The 18,369-nt window shown below is 41.1% G+C and overlaps 1 protein-coding gene across 2 annotated transcripts in view; it reads right to left on the reverse strand.

The window, feature by feature from the left end:
* Anapc1 (anaphase promoting complex subunit 1) overlaps nucleotides 1–18,369 on the reverse strand; it is an 83,163-nt gene that overhangs the window by 37,294 nt on the left and 27,500 nt on the right. For both annotated transcript variants that reach the window (XM_037205209.1, XM_028893402.2), the window contains exons 19-27: nucleotides 17,927–18,195; nucleotides 16,988–17,079; nucleotides 15,755–15,903; nucleotides 14,017–14,095; nucleotides 13,631–13,667; nucleotides 13,284–13,354; nucleotides 8,428–8,606; nucleotides 5,618–5,832; nucleotides 529–647 (exon numbers count right to left, since the gene is read on the reverse strand). In XM_037205209.1, coding sequence (XP_037061104.1) covers nucleotides 529–647; nucleotides 5,618–5,832; nucleotides 8,428–8,606; nucleotides 13,284–13,354; nucleotides 13,631–13,667; nucleotides 14,017–14,095; nucleotides 15,755–15,903; nucleotides 16,988–17,079; nucleotides 17,927–18,195 — 1,210 coding nt within the window. The remainder of the gene's footprint in view (nucleotides 1–528; nucleotides 648–5,617; nucleotides 5,833–8,427; nucleotides 8,607–13,283; nucleotides 13,355–13,630; nucleotides 13,668–14,016; nucleotides 14,096–15,754; nucleotides 15,904–16,987; nucleotides 17,080–17,926; nucleotides 18,196–18,369) is intronic.

Here is an 18,369-nt window from a genome sequence, read left to right on the forward strand (position 1 = left end):
TCTGTACCACAGCCCGTAATGAGCAACATGAACTAGGAAGCTGCTCTTGGTAAAGCTCTCAGGTTTGAGGTGGGAATTCTTGCCCCACGTTAGGCACCAATTGTAGACTGAAGTTTCTCTGTCCTGCCTGGTCCTAACCATGCAGCAGCCATTTTCATAAAATAATCACTCAGAGGCTTCTATTAATTACAAACTGTTTGACCTATGGCTCAGGCTTCTTACTAGCTAGCTCTTTCATCTTAAATCAACCCATCTATTAATCTATGTATTGCCACGTGACTGTGGCGTCACAGGCATGCTGTCTGCTGGCATGCTGCTCCTTGGGCATCAGGCTGGAGGCTGCTCTGACTCCACCCTTCTTTATCTCCATCTTCAGTTTAAATGTACCGCCTAACCTTATTCTGCCTCACCATTGGCCAAACAGCTTGATTGATCAACCAATGAGAGCAACACATATTTACAGCGTACAGAAAGACATCCCACAGCAGAATTTAGTCCTTTGTCAACGAGCCTAGAGTTTTAACATACCCGTCAGATTCAATTTAGGAATAGGCAAGGGCTCTGTTGGAACCGGATGATATGAAAACAAGGTGAACATTCCTCGTCCCACTGGAAGGGCCATAGTTCGCTGACACAACTGGAGCAGTCTATAATAAAAACACAAAACAACACACAGACTGCAACAGAGTTCACAGCTGGAATCTAACAGGAGGTAATTACTCCAGAGGAACTAATACACACAATTAAGTCCTCACAAAGCAACCTCCCCGACTCCCCCGAGATGGGCAGATCACCAATTCCTCTCACAACTCTCAGCCTCATCAGGATGCTGAAGCAGACACACACTGCCTTTGCTCTGAAAGCGACCCAGTTCTCCTGGGTACACTGACTGGTGCTAACCTGGTCTAAAGATGGTTCCTCTTGGTGTTACTCTCAGGTGAGCTGTACCAGTACACACAGATCCTACTCTCACTCCTGCTGTGTGATAGTTTGTCTGTGTTCTGACAAATAAAGCTTGCCTGGAGATCAAAGGGCGGAGCTAGCCACTAGTTAACCATAGAGGCCAGGCAATGATGGCACACACCTTTAATCCCAGTACTTGGGAGGAGGAAGCAGGAAGATCAGGCGTTCAAGGCCACCCTGGGCTACTCGAGATTGAACCAGTCTAAGAGAGAAACGGCAGTGGTGCACACCTTTGATCCCAGCACATGGGAGGCTCACACCTTTAATCTCAGCACTAGGAAGGTGGAGACAGGAATATAAGGCGTGTGGAGACAGGATCCTCTCCCCATCCCTACTCAGTCTGAGGATTTGTAGACAGGATCGCTCCCCATTCAGTCTGAGGATTCGTAGAGACAGGATGCCCTATTGGGTCTGAGATTTCCTAGAAGAAAGAAGTCTCTAGAGGCTAGCTCCTCTGCTTCTCTGATCTTTCAGCTTTCACCCTGGATATCTGACCCTGGGTTTTTAATTGTTAAGACCTATTAGGATTGCACATCACACTCCTTATACCAATACTGCCTCGAAAATGCCACTACCTCCATGTTTTATACACAAAGAAAGGAAGTAAATAGTCACCAGATCAATACACGAGGTATGTTCAAAGTTAAAATGGCTTCTCTTGGTCACACTGAAAAACTAACACCCCCACTCTTGTTTCTGCACTGAATTTCCTCTAGATAGGCCCCTAGGACAAAAATTAACAGAAAATTTTGAAAACAGGAATTTCTATTTAAGAGAAGCTTTTAAACATTGCATTTGAGACTAAAGAAAGGACCTGCAGAGACTAACACAGCATTGACACTCTGCAGACAAAAACATTCATCAAGGTGATTTCTCCCTAATTACATAAATGCACTGTTCCTCTAGCTCATTAAAGAGGGTTCTAACATTCTAATGTTCTGACAGTCCTTGGGACTATAGCAGTACTATAACTGGGGATGCAGGAAATTCAAGTCCATGAAGCTGGATCCTACAGAATATTTTAGTGAAAGCTTTATACATAGTCAATTCCATTTGCAAAAGTCATAAAATTAAAGCAATAGCACTAATGCTGTAGCCCCTGGATGCATGAGGCCACTAACCAGATGCTTCATGATCCCATTAAGCACTAAGAAAAGGTCTCCAATTAGACTAACATCAACTGACCAAAAGATACATTCTGATTTCAGATATATTAAAACAAGTGGTTCTCAACCTGTGGGTTATAACCTCTTTCACAGAATTCACCTCAGACTATCTGCCTATCAAATGCTTACATTACAATTCATAACAGTAGCAAAATTAGTTATGAAATAACAACGAAAATAACTTTATGGCTGGGAGTCACCACAACATGAAGAACTATATTAAAGGGTCACAGCATTAGGAAAGTTGAGAACCATTACACTAAAAGATTAAAGAGAAAAAAGGCACTGTTAACAATGGCTGACAACAGTAAGCTTTACTATGCACTATGAAATATTTTAAATGTTATGTAAAAGAATTGACCGTAAAAGAACAACTGATGAGGTGTAACTGTTACAATCATGTCTAACAGCTGAAGCAATTCATAAACTAACAGGTTAAGTAACTTAGCCAAGTCCATCCAGGAATGATGTCAGGCCTTACTACACGAGCCCTGTTCCTAGCTATGCGCTCGACTCTCAGTTCAGGTGATGACCTATTACAGGCTGGGGACCAGCTTCTGGGCTGCTGACAGGCTCAAAGAGAAAGCCACAGTGTAGCAAAACTTAGGACTTTTATCTGAGAGCTTTTTTAGGAAGTGAATGAGTTCACACGCATTCTGATGGTTACTTTCTTTATTCTCTCATGTTGGCTCTCTCTATCTCTTTGTCCTTACAGCTATCCATACCCAACAGAATACTAGAGGCAACATAGAAGTTACATTTGAGAGTCAAATTTCATTTGATAAGAAACAGTCAACCCAACAACTCACTTGTAATAAATCTCAACTTGCTAAATGGTGGGGCTGTTATTTGCAGCTGCAAAGAACCAATCATTTCGTTATCTAACTAAAGAGATAATCATATAAAGGATTTTAAAGGAGTTATGAAACTAAACTACTGAGGAGTCTAAGAAAAATAAAGAAATCATGGATTATATCCTACATATTTTAAACTAGTATTTTGTGATTAATAATCGTAAAAATGTTGGGCTCTCTCAGACTTGACTTGGATTGTTTACAGGGAGAGCTGTGTCATCAGGGAGAGTGCAGGCTGCTGCAGCTGGGAGGCATATCATCCCATAACACACACACACACACACACACACACACACACACACACACACACACACACACACACACACACACAGTGCATCCAAGCTGCAGGGCAAGGGGCAGGGGCACAGCTAAGCTTACTCCTCTGCACTCTCCAAGGCATAGTAACACTAAAAGCATTTTAAATCTTAAAATGTATTTTTCTGTCCTGCATTTAACTTTAGACCATAAAAAAGGAAACTTGTAACTTGGGACTATGAAGTACTGAAGTTAGGAATTTGTGCATTAAGTTAAGTTACTGTCCTATGTTATCAGCCAGACCTAGCAAAAGAAACTGGCATAGCAATTAGGTTGCTGCGTTTTTAACCTTAGTTCAACAAATCAGACAACTGACTATATGTCCTTGTGAGCTAGACTGCTTTTCCTGGAAATAGTTTATCTTAAAAACCATTAGCAAGGCACCTGGTCTAATCTAAAGTTACTTTGAAGCTTTAAATCAGCTAATGGTATACAGTTCTCCTGACGGCTAGGAAATATAACTATTTTCCTATGTCAACCTGAGCTGTGATTAAATAACAGATCTAAGTATCTCACAGTCCTCATGGAACAACAGGCCTAGTTATCAAACATATCATAGTATTATTTCTATTCATCAAAATTATACAACTTAAGGAGAGACCATCTTCCTGACAATCCACAGATATAAATGTGCCCAAGAAATGGAATATATTCATGAGATAAACACACTACAATACAGGCAATGAGGGATTTCCCATAACCACTTAGGGAAAAATTGCAATAGCACATGTGAAAATTACAGACAGAAACAAACAGTATTCCAGAGTCTATAGCCCCTTGGCCATGCCTAATGAGGTTTCCCATGAGAGAATTATTCTTCTAGTGAGCTGACACCTTGAATATTAATTGCCATCTGCTGTTCTATGCCATGGCTCTTGCAATAACCTGAGTATATGTGGTGAGGAAACAGTGAGAGAGAAATCAGGGTTTTCAGTGGACTGTAGCTAAGCATGAGTGGTGACTGTTCTTGAAACAGTGTAAGAAAAAGAATCTGAAAAAAGAAAAGAAAAAGAAAAGGAATCTGGGCTGGTTCACACACCTATTTTCCAGCTACTCAAATCAGGAGCCACAGAAAGCCCAACCTGCACTAGAGAAATCAAGGCCAGCTAAGTAACTGAGTAAGTTTGATGTCAGGAGAGGGCAGGAATAAAGGAAGGGGGAAGGAGGGTAGAGAGAGAATAAGCCGCCTCACACTCCTGTCCCCATAGACAAAGCCACTCCACCACCCTGACTCATAGTTTCTCAAACTAAATTCCTAAGTTGTTTCTGTCAGATATTTTTTTATAGCAACAAAAAGGTTTCTAATACAACTGGTGTGAATTTAAACCACACTAAAAATTAGCAAACAAGTACCTCAAAATCCCCTCCTGAATTAAGACACAGAAGAATGAGTTCAATGTATATTTCACTTACAAATTCTATTATTGTCTTAGATTTGCCTTTTCTGAAGTACACTGTTCTATTTCAAGAAGAGGAAGAGTATAATTATATCTTCAAAAGCCAAAAATATTTTTAAAACATGTATGGTTTACTGAAGTTGGATGTAAAATTAAAATAAAAGGTAGATTTTTAACTTTAAGTAAGTTGCTTTGTTTTAGCTTTAGCTTTTAAGTATCTTAAATGCAAAAACAAACAAGGACAATAAAAGCGTTAGGTAAGTATTGTAGTTTCCTTTCTATGGCTGTGATAAACTACCCTGACCAAAAGCAGTCTTTGACAGGAAAGAATTTATTTGACTTACAAGCTCAGGTTACAGTTCATTATAGAAGGGAAGTCACAGTGCAGGATTCTAAAACAGCTGTCCACATCATAGCCACAGGCAAGAGCAGAAGAGAGAATGCACCCATGCTGCTTAGTGGTCTGCCTCTTGCTCAGCTAGCTTTCTTCATTCTTAGACAGTTGAGGGCCCAGCCCATGAAATGGTGCTGCCCAGTCAGGGTTGGTCTTCCTAGTTCAGTCAACAAGCAAGACTGTCTCCACATTATCAACCTGATCTAAGTAATTCCTCAACTTAAATTCTCTTCCCAGGTAATGCTAGATTATAACAAGCTAACATTTAAAACTAAACACCAAGCTGGCAAGATGGTTTAGTGAGAAAAGGCACTTGCCACTGAGCCAGTCTGAGCTGGATTCCCCTGAAGCCTCGTAGAAAAAAAAGAACCAATTCCTCTGACCTACACACACACACACACACACACACACACACACACACACACAAACACAATCAATGTTTAAAAAGAAGAAAAGTTATAATATTAAAGGAAAACAAACAAACTAGTCTCAAATGTAACGAACTGGACAGGAGATGAACCTTTTTACCTGTTTTCTTTTTCTTCAATGAATTCATGGTCACTGAGTTCTGGGTACTGCACCACATTGACACGGACAGGCTGTGCACTTTGAAGCAGCCTTCGAACATCCTGCACCCGTAAATCTTCACTCCATATTAATGACATAACCTCATGATTCAAGTCATTCATGCCATCATCTTCCTCCTCAGCCTCGGTTCCTGAAGACACATCTGAGGAGAGTACCTGTGTGACAGACTTTATTGTAGTGACTTCAAAGGCAGCTGCGTGCCTAGACCGAGAGGACAAACAGGCTAAAAGAACACAACTCTATGCTAGAGGTAAGCATAACTGGTAGGCTTCCTGAAGTCACTCAACACTGTCATACAAGCTGAGCTCATCTGCACTGGGAGATCATTATGTCAACCAAACTGGCCCCACCCTACTAGTCTCATTATCACTCTGGGCCTACGTAAGTGTCTAGTTCCTACAAATCTTTTTAAAGTACTGCAATGCCTACTTGGGAGTCATTCTTTACTAAACTGAAGAAAGGAGTTTATATTTAGAGTTGTTCATAATCAGGGAGTAGAACCTACTAAAACAATCCATTTGCTATTTTTTTTAAGGGAAGTGAATTATTTCAAATAGAAGATGAGGCAACTCACTATTACTGCAGGACTAATGCCTACTTCAGCATTAACAGAAGCAGAGGAATAAAACCTGGAAGGACACACACATCAAAGGCTGACTGAGGGTGCACAATACTTGGACTGTGATGGTTTTCACTTTCCACGTTCTACACACATTTTACAAAGGAAGCAGACTAACCCCTCGACTGCCAGCCAACCCTGACAACCTCACCTGTGCTCACTCTCATACAGGGCTTCCCAGCCCCAGTGCTTCAGACTGACTACAACATCATGTGCACTGCATGGACTCGCCATTTCCTCTCAAGTAAAGTTCTACACTCCAGTAAAAGATTAAATCCAAATTAAAATGCTAAAATTTTCTTATCCTGACATTTAGTGTGGAAGCAACAGTGTTAGCCTGGAAAAAATGGTATATATGACCAGATAAAAACTTACATTGGTTCCTATGGAATAACTAATCAAAAACGATAACCATGCACCACATAGCACTTCCACCAAGAGCCCACACACGATGGTGCTAGTGACCCAGCTACACACACTATCATGCTTGCGCATCAGAATTGCCTACAGACACATTTCTCAGAATGTATGCCATCATTAGGCAATATATGACTGTATATTCTAATGGATAACTTTAACCTAGAGAACACAAACGCAAACAGCAGAACCAAGTTGAAATTTAGCCTCAAGTAACTGAAGAAACTAAATTTAGAAAAACTTGCCTAGGCTGCCATTTAAATAATTTATAGATTAATATTTATAGTGTTTATGTGCTGAATTGCTCCCAGGGGCAAAAGAAATCTAAATGCCAAAGATCTTTGTGTGTGTGTGTGTGTGTGTGTGTGTGTGTGTGTGTGTGTGTGTGTGTGTGTGTTGTGTTGTGTTGTGTTGTGTTATGTTGTGTTGTCTTTTGGGGCAGGGTCTCACTATGTAGTTGAAGCTACCTTTGAACTCCTGGTGATTCTCCTGGCACAATCTTTCAAGTTCTGGTTACAAGCATATACTACTACACCTGGATTTTCTTGGTCAAGAAAATAAAAATGGTTTTGTATTTAAAATAGAACAAACACCAAGTCAATAAGAGTTGCTATTTAGATACAACTTGAGATTAGACACCTATGGAAACTGATTCTAGCTCAAGTCCAAGGCAGGCAACTGTTGGGTTAAGAGACCTACTATAACTCTCTCACAATTAAACCATACTGATTATGATGTGATGATTCAAAGGCTAATGGAACAAGCCTGATTCCCACTGTTTGCTCAAGCATGTCACAGGTCTCTATGAGTCCTATGCCCATCGACCTGACCTACAGACTGTAGTGGGTAGCTATTCCAGCTTGGTTCTGGAAGTTCCAACCCCCATTGAGACTCTGGCAACTGTCACGCCTACGAGGCGGGGCCAAGGTAGGCGTCTGGAGACCCGAGGCCTGGATGGGCGAGCGCTCTCTCTGTTCCTGGACCCAGGACAGTGGAGGTTGACTGAGCAGAGCTCCAGAGAACACCGCTGGATTGCAATACACCTTCCCCAGACCCCCGCAACCTATCTATTCCTTCATTTGTAAGTCATCAACTAAATAAATCTTCCTTTTAACTACGTGGAGTGGCCTTTATAATTTTCCCCAATATCTGGCGCCCAACGTGGAGCACGAACCCACGACCCTGGGATTAAGAGCCCGGCTAGCTCAGTCAGTAGAGCATGGGACTCTTTATTTAATTATTAACATACAATCAAAATCACATTTCAGTACAATTAGAATACCACCACATTTCCCCTTTTCTATTTTAATAAAAAGAAAAAAAAGCAAAAGGTTATAACTAACAAAAGAAAAACTATATACAAAAGTACAATAACTATATACAATATATACAAGTAATAAATACCTAAACAGGTATTTGACAAATCAGAGAAAATAATTCCATTATCTATCCTATTTTGGTAAATCCAAGATGTATCTAATGCACTTTCTATCCTAATTAATTTTCAACTATAACTAACTAATCTTCAACCATAACTAACTAATCTTCAACAGTCCATAGTGCCCATGCTCAATTATAAACTTTATCTGACTTATAACATAAAAGACAAACTGATATGCAGTTACCAAAGTGTAAAGGTGCAAAGGGAAATGAAGACAGTTTCCACTTGGACTTTCTCTGAGGCTAAAGCTGAATTTCCTATGTTGATACTCACAGATTTGCCTCTGGGTAGATTTCCTTCACAAGCCTGCTTGGAAAGATCCTGGCGTCCAATCAAGAGGCAGACAGCTTCTGACCAGTCTGAATCAGGCTGCTCCCGACAGTGATATATTGCATCCCTGATGGGAAGAGCAATTCCAAAGGGAAGAGTCTCCAAATCTCTTAAAGTGAATCCTTGGAGTAAAACAAGGGGAGAGACGCTTTTCAGTTAGATCTGCCACTTCCCTAGTCATCCATCTAATTAGTCAACAAACACTGAAGTCAACCAATACTAAGAGCTGCCAAGTCCAGGAGGCAGCAGTAATTCTCACCATAACTAACAGTGCTGTAAACTGGTACCCTAACTTTGGGAGTTGGCATAAAAAGATACATCCATTCCTCTGGTACATCACAGCCATAAAGAACACTGTGCACATGTGCACCAAGATATAAGAATAGAAATATAAAGGAGGAAATTTGTTTCATTATGGGGGTTCGAAAGGGAGTGGGGGGCTGTGGTGGCGCACGTCTTTAATACCAGCACCCGAGAGGCAGAACCAGGTGAATCTCTGTGAGTTCAAGGCCAGCCTGGTCTACAGAACGAGATCCAGGCACCAAAATGACATCGAGAAATCCTGTCACAGGAAAAAAAAGGGGGGCGGGGAGGGCAAGTCCCACTGTCTGTCTTCAATAAATGACTTACAGCTATATCAATCAGCTCAGGTGAATGTGGTACTTGTATGTACATACACAAAACAACCAAACATACATTCCCTAAGCAAAATATAAAGATGACTAATAAAGGAAAGCAAGGCAAAGGTCACACACAGGTAGGTAAGTGACAGCAGACAGGTAAGCACTCCCTGCACTGGTCACATTCTGTTTGAAAGGTGGGTGACCTGAGCAGGAGCCAAATTCACTTTAGCACTATTGTAAGGATTTAGTCCTTAATTACGTCATCAGCCTGTGACTGCGTCCCAGTCTAAAAAGCAGGTGGGCCCTCTGTGCGCCCCTCTCTTTTCTTTCCGCTCCTTCCTTCCATCTGTCCCCTCTCTCCCTCTCCTCTCCCTCTCTCTTCCTCTCTCTCTCCCAATAAAGCTCTAAAAAGGTAACCATGGCTGTGATTCTTCCGATCAGTACTCTTCTCCACCGGCATGGCCGCCGCGGGCAGCAGCCAGCCACAAGCAGCGAGGACCTGTTGTGACGGCTGCCGCCTGCCGCCTCCTCCCCTATCTGGCCAGACCACAAGTGCAGGGTGCATCCCTCGCCTCCACTGGACCCCCACACCACTACCACTACTGCTACCGCCATGATTCTTCACCATACTGAGTCCGCTGTTCTCAGGGCTGTAGTCTGAGCTATATTCTTTGCGACGGACACCCCAGGGGTTGTCCTCAGGCTGTACAGGAAAACGGCAGGCACATTTTCTCTCCTGACGAGAAAGTAAATGGTGTCTAGGGTTCAACTGGGGACCAAATGCAGTGCAGCCGAGCCCTCACCTTCCCTTGACAAAGAGGAACGGTGACTTGAGCTAATTCACAGATCTCTCCACTCTTTGGGGACGCCCAAGACTATAGTCTGATCCCGGTTTATTATTTTAATTTTTATTTTTCTCTCAGCTACAGCCATGAGACAAAGGGGCGGATACATTTGCCACCTACATTGGCGGATAGGGGCGGGCACAGCTGTAAAACTGGCCACATAACAGAGTCGTGGAAACTTCTGCCAGCGAACGGACAAATGAGAGTTACTTTATCCCCAAGCTTTCTGCTAAAACTCTAAACCCTTCTCCTTCCCCACTTCTGCATCTGCCACATGCAACCTTTTCTATCTGACTTCCGCCAGCAGTGGGCGGGCTCAAATGGGTGGGCTTGGGCGGTTTTTACAACTCTCACCTAACTCACCTTAACTCCACCCACTCATTCTCAAACTGCCTTGAGAAACACAGAGGGGTCTGGAATCGGCTAAGATCCATACAAATAAGTTTACAGGAGTCAGGATGGCTCTTAAGCCAAAAATCAGCTTATAGCCTCAGACAAGTCTTCCAAAAGGATCAGTTTATAGTCTGCCTATGGGCAGATCTTCCAAAAGCTGTCCTTAAGCCACCAATCATCAGGGAAAAAAAAATTCAGGGCATGGAGTAAAATCCATCTCTTGTTCCCCACACCTCCCCGACTAAAACTTAAGCATCTGGAGAGCAAAGCTCCTGACCCCACAGGCAAAAGAGTCATCTGTGGCATTTAAGGTGTGCCAGGGAAGAGATAAAAGCCTGAAAACAAAATTGCCAAGTGCTGGCATTCACTGACTCCTAAAAGCTGTTGAGTCCCTGGTTTAAGTGAGGAAGAGGCCACTGGCTAGGCCATCAACAGCCTTGTTAAAAGTGCCGCCTAGATCGACCTGGTGGAATCTGTGGCTGTTATGTAGATCTGAATAGTATTGTAAAATAAAATAAAATAATAAAAAAAAGAAAAAAAAACTTTCCAGACAACTTACATTACATTAAAAAAAAAAAAAAAAAAGTGCCGCCTAGAAAGACGAGTCAGCTGACTGCCCCCAGGCACGAAGATGCATGGGTACATCAAGCTAAGACCTCCGACAGACCTAGGCTTGGCTACAGACATGGCAGGGAACCCAGAACGCAGCAGGGAAACGATCCATTTCTTTCCTTCTGGACACCAGAGCCACTGACTCAGTCCTGGGAGTTTTGGGATGCCGCCTCTCCTTTATTGTCGGGTTCAGAGGACAGCCTTACCACCTCACCAGATATAAATGCACTTTCAGAGTTACTTAATGAAAAAAGATTTCCACCTAAAATAAGAGCTCATTGCTTCACTCCAGATCCACTGCCTATGTTTCTCACGTGCATACAGACAGGGCCCTATCTTTGCCTTGTCCCTAATTCCAAAAAAATAAATTCTCATGCACCACAAGCTTTTCTCTTCCCAGTTCCCTGTTCTAACCCACTGTTCAGCCAATGATACAGGACCACCACAGAACTGGAGTCCAGAGATGATCAAGTAAGAAACTGTAACAGCTAAAGGTATTTACACCCCCAGACCCAAAAGTGTCTGGGCGCTATAAAAAGACTAATGTAAACATCTATTACTATGAAATGCTTTTAACAATTGATCACCTGTCTCCTAGATGCTGAACTAGTCAAGGAAACAGGTGCTTTAAAATAACCTGTCTCTGATAAAGCTTAACATGTTTCAAAATCCATAGGACAGGCCAGATCTACCTCAGATAAATGTCAACATAAAATAATGGTTCTTTTATCTCTCTAAGTTTTTTTTCCTGTGTCACTGGCATCTTGTCAAACAAAAAGTTCCCAGCCACAACCAAGAGGGATACATGTCTCCAGAGCAAACAGATGACAGACAGCATCCCACAACTCCTATCTACCTCAGAAGACTCCCCTAAGAGCCAACCGACATTCAATTGTCAGATGGAAGCAGTTTTTGAGAGGAACGACGCCCCTATTCCCATCTACCTGCTTTTTTATAATAAGCGAAAGTCTGGGATATAAGGATTTGGTCCTTAATTACGTCATCAGCCTGTGACGGTGTCCCAGGATAAAAAGCAGGTGGGCCCTCTGTGCATCCCTCTCTTTCCTTTCTGTTCCTTCCTTCTGTCTGCCCCCCCTCTCCCCCCTCTCACCCAATAAAGCTCTAAAAAGGTAAGCCATGGCTGTGATTCTTCCATGCGGCGCCCAGCCACAAGCAGTGCACCGTTTAACCAACTACCCTCTATATACATTTCACACACTCTTTTGTATGTTCAATACATTTTATATTTAAAGTACTTGTAATGCTCAGACCAATTCACATTTCTATTTCTTTTGTAGAAATGTTCTACACTTCACAGTATTTAGGCTATAAAAGTTTTGATTAAAGCAAAAGTATTCCTTATGCAGGAATAACACTTTTATTAAATATGAAGTGATATATAATAGACAGAATTTATCTAATTTTTTTCATTTACTCATCCTATATGTACACTGTGAGGCAACTATTGTTATTTTTCAACAAGTCACACAAAAAGAACTGTGAAGACATTCACTGAGAACATACTCTGGGTAACAATCAAGAAACACCTGTGACATCACTGAAGTATTTTTTAAAGTACTAAATTTGTAGAACAGTATCAATTTTGTCATAGACTCATTTCAGTAACTTTACAGCCCCCCCCCCCCCAAGCAGGGAACAGTCTTACTATGCAGCCCTAGATAGCCTGGAATTCACTATGTAGATCAGGCTGGCCTCAAGCTCAGGGTCACCTGCTTGTCTCTGCCTCCTGAGCACTGGAATTAAATGAATGCACCACCACTTCTGGCAGGGGAAAGTTTTTGCTTTTTGTTCTTGTTGTTGCTTTTGCCCAGCTATTTTTTTAAAAAAACAAATAATTTTACTACACTTTTAAACCTAGGAACAAGGGCATTTGAACCAAGAAACAAAGAAAGAATTTTCCTCCCTTCTTGTTAGCAGAGTATTCACTCATCACAGTGCCTAAACTCTCTGGCCTTTAGCATCTGAGAACACTCTCTGAAGTGCTTACACAATTACCTTAAATGATGCCAGAGTGGGCATTTCTGGTATAGAAGTCTCAGAATGGCTTCACATTTAAAGGTACATGAACTAAAGTTTGCCATTCTGAGATCTATTTACAGAGTAACAGCCTCAATTGATCTACAGGGAATGAAAATAAAGATAAAGATTTCTAATGCCCTAAGATATAAAAGGCTGCTGTCCCATCTACTCTGCTACAGAAAACTAGAGTCTCTCTCCTCACATCTCCCAAGTCCATTGAGAGCCGGGAAGAAGAACCTAGTTCAGCAAAGACAACACAGTCCCAAGATGACAAAGCAGCTCTTACCTACACTGGTCATCCAGACAACCAATCTTTCTGCTAGACTTGAAACTGAAGCAGAATGCCGGAAAGTAAACCTACCGAGAATAAAACAAAAGAACATTAAACACAAACACTTAACATTGCTTCCAATTTTAAATATAAAAGCACAAACTGAGGGCTGGAGAGATGGCTCTGAGGTTAAGAGCACTGCTTGCTCTTCCAAAGGTCCAGCAACCACATGGTGGCTCACAACCATCTGTAATGAGATCTGGCGCCCTCTTCTGGCTTGCAGGGATATGTGCAGACAGAACACTATACATAATAAATAAATAAATCTTTTTTTAAAAAAAGCACAAACTGAAACAAATTACCTGTTTTCTTCTTGTTCTGCTTGTGGCTTTTGGGGACCTGAAAGGCAACAAATGGAAACCTAATTTTGATACACATCCTGGTAAACAACATGCAGAAGGTATTTGTAAGAAAAAATTTATTAACCAAAAACTCCTTAAAAATAATAAAGCAATAATACTGTGACAAGCTGCAATGGACAGTCATTTCCTTTAGACTAACATAGTCCTATACAGTCACACTGAGAAAAGAAGCCAGGTCTGTCAGACTTTATGTAACCTAGCATCTGAAATTCAGTAGTGGTTGCAGACTGAATAGTAATATAAAGAGGTGAGATGTGTCTCTAAGACAAACACTTGTGAACATTTCAACATTCTGTTTGGAGGAGCCAAACATTGTAACAACTTACTTAAGGTTACTTTGGATAAATACTGGGAGGCTTCATCAGAAACACAACTCTCATCACCAAGGATGTAGAGTGCAACACTCTGCAGAGTAAAAAAAGGAATGTTACTTGTTAGTTTGTTTTTTACTTTTAATTTTCAGTTGTTTTGGTTACTTTTGTTTATGAAACAGGGTCTCATGTATCCCAGAGTGGCCTCTAACTCCCCATGGATCTGAGGCTGGCCTTGAACTAAGGAGCCTCCTGCCAACAACTCCCTAGCCCTAGGATTATAAGGAATGTGCCTCCACACCAAGATGAACCTGTTCTTATTAAACCACTGAAGTAAAGGAAGAAAGGAAAGCATGAAGGAAAGAAAGACTCTGCACTTAGGTGTACACTGTGAGTCTGGACAAAAGTTATAAAACCATATGACTACTATCACTCTCAATACAGAGAAGCTGCATCTACCTCCAACACCCCTTGTGTTCTGTAAGCAACCTTTCTAAACAAATGTTAGAAATAACTCATCTGCTCTCCTGCCCCCTAGCCCATCTGTCCTACATGAGGTATATGGGATCACACATCAGAGTCTTCCCAGTTCTACTTTTAAAACATAGCACAGGCATGAGATTCATCATCTTTATGCTACAGTCAGTAGTTGGTTCCTCTTTATGCCTGAGTATGCATTACAGATATGTACCAACTCAGTACATCTACTCAAGAATTGATGAACATGGGCTGAAGAGATGGCTCAGTGATTAAGAGCACTGGTTGCTCTTCCGGGGACCCAGGTTTAATTCCCAGCACCTACATGGTGCCTCTCAACTATCTGTAACTCCAGTTCTAGGGGAGCCAATGTCTTTTTCTGGCCTCCATGGACACTGCATTGCACATGGTGCATAGTATACTTGCAAGCAAAAGACCCACACAAACACAATAAAATTAATGATTTCAAAAAACCTTTTTAAATTAATGGACATACAGGTTATTCCCAATTTGTATCAGTTATAAGAAAACTGACTCATGCCTTCACATGTAGGTCTTTGTGTAGCCACATATTTCATGCCAGATAGTAAATTTGCTTTGAGTTATGATAATACAAGTTAAAATTTACAAAATGTTGGAGCCTTCTTATATTCCCATACTCAAAGTCAGAGTTTCAGCTGCTCCATACCCGCACCATGTTTTTAGTTATCCTTACAGGTACCTCGTCATATTCTAACAGTACCTAACAGTGGTAGCTATCCAGAACCTTTCATTTAACCTTTAACTTGTGTAGAAACATATTTACTCAAAAACAATACCAAGAAAATTGCAAACCAGTTCAAGTGACTTAAGCACACCCACAGAAAATTATTTCTGTATGGTGTGTGTTTGGTTTATATGCATGCATATTCCTGTTGAGTGCTCAAGTGTGAGTATGGGCATTTGCATGGCAAAGGACACATGCGAAGGCCAGAAGACAAACTCAGATGTGGGCTCTGTCAGCAACAGAAACCAGGATCTCATGGCATGAGTGACAACTTGGACAAATTTCAAAAGAGTAATTTTGGAGAGAGGTGCTACAAAAGCTCAATATTCTGATTAAAATGGTAATTTTATGAAATTATTTATCTGCTGAAATGTATAGAACTGTATGGGGGAGAGAAACACTGTAATTGTACTATAATTTGTGTGCATGCATCAGAGTGCTATGTGTTCTATATATGACAATTAAAGAAAAATAAAACAAAGTAAGACAGTCAATGCTCCGAATACATACCAAGACCACTAGCCTGCTCCTTTCACAGACCCCGGGGAGGTAAGGATAGGGTGGCATTCCTTCGCCCTTCAGAAAAGAACTCACCCACTGATAAATACTTGGCGGCTCAGAAGTAAAAAATGAGGGATGATGCATAAATCCCACTTGACCTTTAAAATTACATAAATGTTTAGAAAGACACACAAATACATAAGACAAAAAGAAAGATGATCATAGTACTTGTCCTTTCAAATTATAAGAATATTTTCTTTCTTTCTTTATTTTTTTTTTTTTTTTTTTTTGGTTTTTCGAGACAGGGTTTCTCTGCGTAGCTTTGTGCCTTTCCTGGAGCTCACTTGGTAGCCCAGGCTGGCCTCGAACTCAGAGATCCGCCTGGCTCTGCCTCCCGAGTGCTGGGATTAAAGGCGTGCGCCACCACCGCCCGGCTAAGAATATTTTCAATATTATCCAAAATGAATCATATTTTTGTCATGTTAGATAGGTGATTAGATTATTTTTAAATCTAAATTATTTCTATTTCACTCCATTCAAAATAGAAATTTAACAATGTCATTTACAAATCATATAAAGTACTAGCCAAGAGTTGACCAGATGGCACAGTAAAAAGCACCTGACAACAGCCTGACAACCTGAGTTCCATCCCTGGGTCCTACATGTAGAAGGAGAAAAGTGACTCCAGAAAGTTGGCCTCTGAATTCCACACATCTGTAAAGGCACATGCATAACCACATACACATGTATGTAACCCTACACACACAAAACACATATAAAAGTATTTTTTAATTGTTTTTAAAGAATCTAACTTTTTTTTTTGCCTAGCTCTACAAAGATGAAAAAACAAAGGGACATAAAAGATTGAGCTCTGCTTTGACCCCGACAATTCAAGTCTAGACTGGAGCAATGGTGTATAAGTGGTTTACGTTTGTGCTGCCCAACATGGCAACTACTAGCCCTTTGTGGTTACTGGGTACCTTAAATGTGGCTAGTGCACTGAGGAACTAAACTTTTACTATAATTGAAGTCAAGTAAATACATGACTATTGGCTACTAATGTACAGCACACACTAGAGGCTGTTTATGCTTTGGAATGGATAAAGTTTTAACTTACGTCAACTCAGAGGTCAAAGAGGTCAAATGCTACCAATTCAAAACCGCTTGGCTGAAAAGACATCTATCCTCTGCTCTTCCTTGAGAGACACAACAAAATGCCCAGCCACTATTCAGAAGACTCACCTTGATCAATTGTACACACTTGTCCAGTAGTTTTGACAAGAGTTGGGTAATCTCTGTAGTAATGATCCATGTAAGGCCCTAATTTTAAGTCCCTAGAACAGTAAGAGCATACACAAAGGTGTTATAGCAGCCCCCTTCAGTTAGCTTTTCAATCTAAAAAGCATGTTTATGAGAAAGCTTTCAAATCTAGACTACTTTCATGTGCATCTGTGTCAGACACCCAACCTTCTGTCTAGACAAGTTTCATGAAGGTCAAAGTAGAGAAAGAGCCCGACCTTGTTCCTCCCTGTGTTCACTGGCTGTATGAGCCTCAGCAAGTAATCTCTACAGACCACAGTGTTTTCTTCTAGCAAACGGAGACATACTACCTAAGTAACTCTGAGGCTTCTAATATTTTTTGTTTTACTTTTTTCCTCAGACAGAATGGTCTCCCCTCAGACACAGTATTTCCACCAGTCTGCAAAGCACTAAGTTTATAGTCATGTGCTACTACTCCTGTCTACTACAAGGTTTGAAGATTAAATAATATAAGTGTGGAAAATAAGGGGTATGGAGGCACACATCTGGAAATCCTAAAATTTGAAAGGATCAGGGAGGAGCATCAAAGTTTTAAGGCAGCCACAGCTATAGAGACAGGTGCTATGTATTTCAAAAAGCCATAAGCAGGGTTTGAAAATAAAATTACAAAATGGCATTTGTGGTGGTAATGATCTGTTATTAGGTAAATGTATCATCAAAAACACATGCCACATTTCAGAAAAGTATTTCAGAATCCTCAGAGTCACAGAAGTCAGAGGATGTGCTATCATCTCAGTCAAGAGGCTGAAACACCAACTTTAACTGAGATGGGTAGACTGGAGTTGTTCTAACGAGGTTCCTCTGACACAGCACAGAAAGCAAGTCCGCTGAGGACCTCTTACAGTGTCTAAGAACACCTACCTTGCTAACTGAACAAGCAGGTCAACAAGGGAACAAATCCCTTCTCCCATTAGAGTATTCAGCTTGAGCTCTTCATAGACCAAGTGAAGAACAAAGAAAATTGCAGGGATGTGAGGAAAGAGAAGAGTAGAAGAATCCAGACTGAGATTCTGAGAAAAATCATCTTCTTTCCCCTTCGCGGTTTCCAAAGAACTCAAACATAAAGATTTGTTCAGAAGATGAGACTCGACATTGTGATGATAGTCTGAATTCAGTAAGTATTCCCAGTCCTAAGGAAATAGAAAGGACAGTAATTATTTACATAATACTTCTTGGAAATGTCATTTAAAAGTAACTGCAAGGGCTGCAGAGGACCAGCAGCTAAGAGTACATACTACTTTTGCAAAGGACCTGACTGAGTTTGGTTCCCAGCACCCACAAAGGGTGCTTCACAACCACTTGTA

This window comes from Peromyscus leucopus, chromosome 4 (assembly GCF_004664715.2).
Source record: "Peromyscus leucopus breed LL Stock chromosome 4, UCI_PerLeu_2.1, whole genome shotgun sequence".
NCBI lineage: Eukaryota > Metazoa > Chordata > Mammalia > Rodentia > Cricetidae > Peromyscus > Peromyscus leucopus.